The sequence below is a fragment of the Mastomys coucha genome, unplaced genomic scaffold (genome assembly GCF_008632895.1).
Source record: "Mastomys coucha isolate ucsf_1 unplaced genomic scaffold, UCSF_Mcou_1 pScaffold22, whole genome shotgun sequence".
In the NCBI taxonomy this organism is placed as follows: domain Eukaryota; kingdom Metazoa; phylum Chordata; class Mammalia; order Rodentia; family Muridae; genus Mastomys; species Mastomys coucha.
Window position 1 is genome coordinate 24,162,323 of NW_022196905.1, and position 8,829 is coordinate 24,171,151.

General features: G+C 54.2%; 1 protein-coding gene across 11 annotated transcripts in view; it reads left to right on the top strand.

Moving 5' to 3' along the window:
- Positions 1–555: 555 nt before the first annotated feature.
- The window catches only part of Camk2b (calcium/calmodulin dependent protein kinase II beta), a 93,466-nt gene continuing 85,192 nt past the window's right edge, over positions 556–8,829 (top strand). For 5 of the 11 annotated variants that reach the window (XM_031339770.1, XM_031339777.1, XM_031339771.1 and 2 more), the window contains exon 1: positions 760–824. In XM_031339770.1, the coding sequence (XP_031195630.1) occupies positions 760–824 (65 nt within the window). Of the gene's footprint in view, positions 825–8,829 lie in introns of all 11 variants that reach the window. The other 6 variants (XM_031339772.1, XM_031339774.1, XM_031339775.1 and 3 more) reach the window with 5 other exon arrangements.

An 8,829-nucleotide genomic window follows, 5' to 3' on the forward strand; every position in this document is an offset into this window, starting at 1 on the left:
TCGTGGATAGCTCTGCCATGCTAGGTGGATGGGTCTAGTAGCATCTTAAGGGGGTACGGGAAATGGAGGAGCCTAGTGGAGGGAAACAAACGACCCTTCCCAAGTGGGGTGCAGTTCCCTCTTGCAGTCTAGGGGAGGTGGGCCTTTAGGGGAGAAGAGTCTGGGTTCACTGTTCAACTGCGGCAACGGAAGAGCCAGCCAGTGGCTTGTCCGTGCAGGGCGCGGGCCTAGAGGGTCAGACGCAGTGCGTGGGCACCGTGTGGTGCAGCCCATGTGCTGGGATCGGGCGCGGGCACGGGTGGGATTGCACGGTGCGGGCGCAGTGCGGGTGCCGGCGCGGGCGCGACGTGTGTGCGAGGGGAGCCGCGGTGCGGGTGCAGGGTGCAGGGCGCAGTGCGCGTGCAGGCGCGGGCGCTAGTGCAGGTACAAGGCGCGGGTGCGGTGTGTGTGCGGGTGCAGGCGTGTGTAGGGTGCGAGTGAGGAGCGTGCAAGGGGCGGCGGGCGGGGCGGGCGCGGCGGCGACAGCGGCGCCCGCGCCTCTGTGCGCGTAGGTGTGCGGCGCGCTCCTGGCGGGGACAGAGCGAGCAGATCTCGCGTGCGCTCGCCGCCCGGCGCAGCCCAGCCCGGCCCCCGCCCGGCGCCGCGAGCCGAGGTGTCTCCCGCGCCCGCGCCCGTGTCGCCGCCGTGCCCGCGAGCGGGAGCCGGAGTCGCCGCCGCCCGAGCGCAGCCGAGCGCACGCCGAGCCCGATCGCCTCCGCCATGGCCACCACGGTGACCTGCACCCGTTTTACCGACGAGTACCAGCTATACGAGGATATTGGCAAGTAAGAGCCTCCGCGCGCGCGGGCTGTCCGCAGACCCCGGGGAGTAGGGACCCCATCCGCCGCCCGCCTCGCGCGCACTGCGGCCCCGCGCGCCCCCGGCTCCTTCGAGCTGCGGGCCCAAGCGCACTGCCCCGCGCAGTCCCGACCCCCGAGCCTCGGGTTCTGGGCTCCGCTGCCCCACCGCAGTGCTTACGGCCCTGCCGGGTGCCGTAGCTTGGCGGGGACCGAGACTCAGGGATATGGACGCGGCGCGGCGGGGGCGGCAGCAGGTGTCCCCCGAGCGCCGGGCAGACGTGACGCATTTGGCGGCGGGGAGGTCAGAGAGGAGCGACACGCGGGGGCGGCTACCAGGCCTAGAGTGCCCGAGGGGTCGGTCATGGCCCCAAGGGGTCGTCTCCGGTGTGGGCACGCTGTCCTCACCCCCACCCGAGAGGCGGGCGGCAGCGGTTGGCGGACCCGCTCCGCGCCTGCTCCTCGCGTGGCCCCATCTGCTCTGGGGGAGCAGCGTGGGAGCAGCTTCTGCCTGGGTCCCTTGGGGAATCTGGGTTCTAGAGGATTTTCCCCCAGATTCTTCTGGAAACAAGAATTTGGAGGGGGTGGACGAGGTCAGGGAGCCAGGATCAGGCCGTGGGGTGGGGGTGGGGGTGAGAGAGTGAGGCAGGGAACCAATTGGGCCTCTGATTTCAGGGTCATCGAGGCAGACAGAGGCTGGCTTCTGGACCTTTTTTTTTTTTTTCCTCCTGTGGTGGGAGGGCTGAGGGGAGGGACTCTAAAGGCGTATTTCTAGTAGGGCCTCGTGGGGAACAGGTGCCCTGGCGCCAAGACTCTGCTCCGCAGCACAAGCAATATGGGGGTGAAGCTAGGGTTTTGACCGTCCAGACCTGGCTTTGTCCTAGGGTCTCAGAAGCAACGAAGCCCCTCAGGGGCCTGGAGCTTCCCTCTATGATTTAAGGTGACTGCAGGGGCATCCTTAGGTGCTGGCTGCTTAACTCTAGAGCTGGATCCTCCTTCCCACTCCCTCTCCCCTCCCCCATCCGTCTTGTGCCGTGGGGGCGCTGGCGAGATTTCCTCTTACACATCCAGCCGCAAATCCTTTTTTTTTCCCCTTTACTGAAAAAGCGTCTGAAAGCTTGTGGTGGGCGAGGGACGCTGATCATTGATAATTGTGGAGTGCCCAGCTGGAGGAGTGTGGGGGTGTGTGCATTCCCCACTTCTTCCTGCACGTGCCGAGAGGATTTGGGTCAGGTCTTGGGGGGCGGGGGTGAGGAGCCAAGTGGAGTGACAGGAGGAAGCCTATGCTGGGTAGGAAGGAACAAGGCTGGGTGGACCTGGACAGCCATGCTAGCCTGGAGAGCCCAGCACCGTTTCAGCGCTGTGTCTCATGCTTGCAGTCATTGAAGAACCTTCCAGTAGCCTGTGGGGCTGTGCTCTGTGAGGAAGAGGTAATGAACTGACTGGGAGTTCTCAGGTGGAGCTAAGGCAGCCCCGGGGTCATGGGGGCCAGCCCGGTAGCTCTCAGATCCTCTGGTACCTCGAAAAAAAGCTCTTCTGAGTCAGGCTCATCCCTCCACCGCTGAGTGCTGCCCGGGCAGGTGGCAGCAGTGGGAAGCCTCTCCTTCCCAGGGAACCTTCTTGTCACCTTCTCCTGTGTGCTCAAGAACTTGTCACCCCACCCTGGGCCTCTTGGTATCTCCCTAGCAGTCCACATGAGGAGACCCATAACCTACAGGATCACCTAGGCAGTTTGGCTTCCCGCCTTGGTGGGAGCTGTCCTGTGCTGAGCAGTGGCATAAGGTGGCCAATGGCACCCTGCCGGGGAGCGGAGGCTGGAGGGTGACATTTGCAGTAGACACCGGTGAGGACTGCCACCACCAGCTCCTCCCTAGGTGAACACTCACCCAAGCATGGGGAGGCTTTGCAGGAGCTGGGGTGAGCCCCCCAAGCCTGGTATGGAGGGGACACCAGTCAGTCAGTCTAGTTAGAAGCAGTCGGCTCAGCCCAGCATGTCTTTGTGGAGAATGCTAGGTGCCAGGCTGCAGGGATGGGCAAAGAGGGATGAAGGGGATGGACAAGATAAGCAGTGGGAACTCACTCCCCCCACCCCCACCCCCACCCTCTCCCAGTAGCCACGTTGGCCGTGGTCACGTCGCTTGTGGTTGGTTACCAGTGCCTGCCTGCAGCACAGTTGGTGCTGCTTCAGGGCCCCAGGTAGACACATCCAAGTTTATTTAAAGCCGTAGCCCCTGGCACCCGGTCAGGAGATGCTGAGTCCCCCGCTTGGTCGAAGGGCTGCTCCCAGGCCCACAGCTGCTCTTGGTTCTCTGGTGGCAGCTCTGGACTTTCCCCCTCAGGCCTGGGCAGCAGATGGGGTGCCTGAGGAGAATGGTTCTCTGGGGCCCAGCCACGAGGCACCTCAGCGTGTGTCTTTCTTTGCAGCTAGTTCTTGCCTCGTGGTTCATATGCTGGGTTGCAGACATACCATGAACCCAGGGCCCCCAGGAGAAAGCACCGTGCAAAGTGGGGACGCCCTCAGTCTACATGGACCAGCCCTTAGTGTGGTTTAAATGATTTCCTATTGGATGTGTTTGAAAACCTCAGAGACCTCAGGAGCAATAACCGTTGGTGTCTCTTCTACCCAGAACTAAAAAGTATTTATTGTTTCATCTCTCAGTCCTGTCTCAAAATTATAGCAAGGAATGTATTACAAATAAATATTAAAGAGCCCATTTTCTTCTGTCTCTTTGTTGCATTTGCTCTGATACAAGGATCCCTATTGACACTAAGATCCTTCCCGGTTTTCTTATAGCTTTGTAAAATCCCAGAACTTGTATTCTCAAGTCAGGATAGTCTTGCTGACATACGCGGCACTGACAGGCAGTGGCCCAGCCTGCCACATGGTGATCGTGGTATGAGCGCCACGTATCATCCATCCGCTTTGCTCCTCATGGAAATCTAGGCTGCCTCCTAGTCTCTCTTGTCACATGACCAACGTTGTGCGCATGTTTCCTGGCACATGGGTGAGAGTTGCTTTGGTGTTTGTCCCTGGTGGTAGGGTTTACACCTGGCAACGCTTTGCACGGTCCTGCCATGCCCACTTCCACTGGCCGTGAGCCCAATGCCCGGGCCCTGCCTTTGGCAGGTACGAAATGATAGTGGGTACAAAATGATCGCAAGTTCTGCATTAATGCATGTGAATTTTCCACTTTTAGAGAGTGGTTGTCTTATTAAAGTATAGGTGGTGTCTCTAGAGACTTCCATAAGTTTTGTATAGAATTCGGGGTTCATGGACACTCCTACTTTGGGGAAGAGAGCATGGGAGCCTTGGCCTTGGTATCTTTATAGTAGTGCCTGTGCTTACTCACTACTTGCCCAAGCTTGGGCTGTGGAGATCACCTTTGACTTTCAGTCCAGGGAGTTCCCACCATTCTTGGCCCCACCCCCACGGGCCTAGAACCGACCTTAATGTGTCCTTGATTCCATCTCCCATCCCCAGTCACCATCCAGAGCAGGCTGGGGTGTCCAGGTGCTGCCCACTCTCCAGGATCGATGCCATCAGCTGCTGGTAAGTCTTCTGACTGGCCTGCTTTGGACTGGTGGCTAACCTGCGGGGCAGTTGATAAACTTAGGGCATTCAAAGCCGGCCAGTGTGGGACTCGGCCTTGTCCTGGGCCTGGGTGTAGGAGAAATCTTGTTCTTGCTGCGCGTTTGCTTTCTCTTTCCTGCCCTGGAGGACCCCAGGCACACTCTGCCTCTGGGCCTTTGCTAGGGCTGCCCTTCCCCCTACCCCCTCACCACTTTCCCCTCCACCTACCCTGTTTTGCATTGTCTTGCTCTCCCTGTGACTGGACCACTCGCTCACATGAAAGCAGGAGCAGGGACCCCTGCCTGGGGGCCTGAGCCTCAGGGCTTGGCCAGAGTGGGTTTCCCATCACCTGAGGGGAAGGAGTAATTAGACCTCTGGCCTTTTGCGTGGTGGCTTGCTCTTCAGAATGGGCCTGGTCTTGATTCTCTAATATAGGGTAATTTAAAAAGAAATCGCACATGCTGGCTTTGCTGGCAAGATGCGCATTAAGGTGACGCTAGTTTAGTTACTATTTAATGGTATTTTTATATCATAACCTACTTTGCTGGGAGCTAAGAATACATCTGCATGCCTGCTGCCGGACTCTGTTCTGGTGACAGTTGCTAACACTTCAGTGGTACCTCTCAGTGGAACAGGTCCTGTGGTCATGGCTAGTTTATTGGGGGAGATGCTTGAGGGGGACAGAGAAGCTCTATCTCTCAGGAAGGTCCAGGTTTCCATCAGGGAGTTTGTCCTGGAATCCAGTTCTGCTCGTTGGAGCTGATGAAGCTGCTCCGTTCTGGGATTTAGAGGTATTATCACTCAGCTGGCAGACTCTTGGCTACTTTGTGTTTTGCTCAGACCCCAGGCTCCTGAGGACCATGCCTGTCTTCCAGCCAGTGGCTTGTCACACCATCTCTGTGCATTTCCAAACCCAGGGCTCTGTCCACATTCCCTCGGTGGAAATGTCACTTTGTCTTATCACCTCTCCCTGACAACCAACACTCTGACCCCATTTGAGACCAGCAAGACTTAACATTTTATTTTATTCATTAAACAAACTAGGGTAATATAGTCTTGTTAATAAAAAAAATCAAGTAATACAGAAGTATATGCGGTATAATGGGGCCCTTTACTTCGCCCACCCCCACCCCACCCAGGAAGCATGCCTGTCAGTGTAAGATATGTGTGCATGTACAGCTGTAGTACACACACATCTATATCATGTATGTGGTTTGAAAACAGGCTCACCATGTATGTGGTCCTATCATCTGTTTACCTGGCACTTCTACACCGCAGCCCCCATGTTCATGTGTGTACAGGAGCAGAAGGGGGCCAAAGTCAGGGGTCTTCTTCCTCAGTCATTCTCCACCGTATTTTCTGAGACAGGCTCTCTCACTGCAACTAGACTATTGGGCCAGTAAGCCTCAGGGATCCTCTTGTCTGTCCTGGGTGCTGGTGAGCTGAACACAAGCCCGCATGCTTGTATGGCAAGCCCTTCACTAATGGAGCCATCCCGAGCCCCTTCATGGTAGAAAACCTTTCTTACAGTACGAACGGTGCTTCTTAAGAAGAGAGATGGGTGCACATCCATTAGCTATCTTTTTAAAAAGAGAATTTGGCATTGGTCCCCTGGTATGTGATGGAGCATGAAAGGACCATGTATCTGAAGTCAGAGCCTGGCTGCTCATTAGGAAGATGGGACATGATGAAGGAGCAGTTGCATGCCCAGTGCAGCCATGGGTACTGGGGGTGGGGGGCAAATGCCCTCATGGAGGTTAGTCAAAGTCAAGGTCACTGAGACTAAGGGAGATGGAGTTCCAGGTCTCCCTTGAAGAAGCTAAGGAATGTATAGTCTTGTATTTTTTTTCTTTTTGAGACCCCCTACAAGCAGAAGGCTGGGAGATTAAGAGAGTTCACACTAAGCCACCCTGAAACTCAACAAGTAATTCATTTAGTTGGAAGGACAGAATGGAGATTCAAGCTCAACTTCTGCCCCTACGAGAACTTCCTTCAAGTTGTACCTCCTGGTCCAAGCAAGATCAGTGGCCTTTCTAGAAAGTTTAAATATATTTCTAAAACTAACTCCACTTTTCTAGGTTCTCTGTGAAAAAGAAACCTGTTTTTTCCTTTGAACGGCATCTGATTTGTTCTCTTCTTGAGTCAGGGGCTCATGTGGCCCAGTCTGGAGATCTTGATCCCCCTGTCTCCACTTCCTGAGTGCTGAGCTCACAGGCTTGAGCCACCACACCCAGCATCGCTTACAGCTGAAGTCACTTTGTTAGTGGAGAGACAGAGTGCATTATGTATGGACTTGGTTTTTCAAGTATTATCATATGGGCATAGTACATGCAAGCATATATTTTATTCATATGAGATTCTGAATTTGTTAGCAATGAAACCATCTTTTCCTGGTGTTACCAGCTGTCTTCACTCAGGATGTCTTGCAACTCTTGGGTTAACATCACAAACTTGATCAGGGCCCAGCTACTCTGGGTGGGTTAGCATAGTGGCATAGTGACCCTAAAGTACCAACCGTATGATTCTTTGTCAAGACAGATACCTATTTTTGTTGAATCCTAGAACATATTGGTGAGAGCCAGGCAATGATCTAAGATTGTGTTATAGGGGGAATCAAGCTCTATAGTTGCACATGGGGTATGACTTGAGACCCTGAGACATTGCCCTTCTATTTTGTGAGCAGCAAGACTGGAGGGAAAAGGTGTGTGTCTCTCGGGGAGATGCCAGTGTTATGGTGTGCTGACATGTTCACTGACGACAAGGAGCCAACATATTCAGTGGCTTAGAACCATGCCTTGCATGCATAAGTAGGTGGTCAGCAGTGGCTCAGCAATGGCCTGGGCCACTCAAGCCTTACTACTGTGTAGTCTCAGAGCCACACCACCAGGCAGGTGAGGGTCCTCGGAGGTACCCTCGGATGGGGGGCACATCCGTGGGCTTCCAGCCCTCGATGGCATCCCAGTGATGCTCTGGATTTGCATTCCTCTACTGCTGTAATGCTTTCTAGTATTTCTTGCACATTAAGGTATTTTGACGCTCAGAGTCTGAAGGGTTTGATCCAGGTCATTTGCTGGGGGAACCTGGGGGTATAGCAGAAGCAAGGCCTGCTGAAGAGGATGATCAGGATAGTGCCTCTCCACCATTGACTCCAGCCCACCTCTTCAGACGTGAGGGAGAAAGGCCAGGAGGACTGAAAACCTCCCAGGTGGCTTGGATGACCTTACCTTCATCTCCTTGCTTCTTTGAAAACTCCACTAACTGCATTTGAAATTTTCTTTTGTCTTCTACTAATGAACAAAGATATGACTCCCTACCTGGACTGCACTGTCTAGAGCATTGTTCTCAACCTTCCTAATGCTGCGACCCTTTAATACGGTTTTTCATGTTGTGGTGGCCCCCAACCATAAATTTATTTTCCCTGCTACTTCATAACTGTAAATTTGCTACTTTTCTGAATGGTAATGTAAATATCTGATATTTCCAGTGGTCTTAGGCAATCCTTGTGAACGAGTCATTCAACTCCCAAAGGGGTCTCAGCCCACAACTTGAGAACCACTGGTCTAAAAGAAAGGAAATGTGGTCACAAAGGGAGTCATAACTGTGATATAAACTCTTTCAGTACAGTAAATTAATTTTAATAATGTATTTACTATATTCTCAAATATATTTCAACATGTAATTAATGAAAAAAATTATTACACATTTTACATTCCTTTTTATATCATGACTTTGAAACTTGCTGTGCATTTTGTACACTCACGGCATGTGTCAGCTTGGGCCAGCTACAGGTCAGGCTCTGGTGTTCACCTGCTGGCAGTGGCTATCAGGGTGGAGGTGTTTTTGTCTGTCTGTTGGCTTTGAGGGTGGTAGTTATAGTCGGCTCCTGCTTTCTCCCCCATAGACTCGTTCATTCATTGTATACATCTGACTGCACGTTCACCATCTGCCAGGAGTCTTCTGGCCACTTGAGAAATACTAGTGAGCGAAGCAGTCAAGGATGGCTGCCTTGTGCTAGTGGAAAGACAGGTAAAAGAGCTAAAAGAGCACCTGCTAGGGCAACAAGTTATGGGCACCTGCTAGGGCAGCAAGTGGTGGGCACCTGCTAGGGCAACAAGTGATGGGCACCTGTTAGGGCAACAAGTGATGGGCACCTGCTAGGGCAGCAAGTGATGGGCACCTGCTAGGGCAGCAAGTGGTGGGCACCTGCTAGGGCAGCAAGTGGTGGGCACCTGCTAGGGCAGCAAGTGATGGGCACCTGCTAGGGCAGCAAGTGATGGGCACCTGCTAGGGCAGCAAGTGGTGGGTACCTGCTAGGGCAGCAAGTGATGGGCACCTGCTAGGGCAGCAAGTGGTAGGCACCTGCTAGGGCAGCAAGTGGTGGGCACCTGCTAGGGCAGCAAGTGATGGGCACCTGCTAGGGCA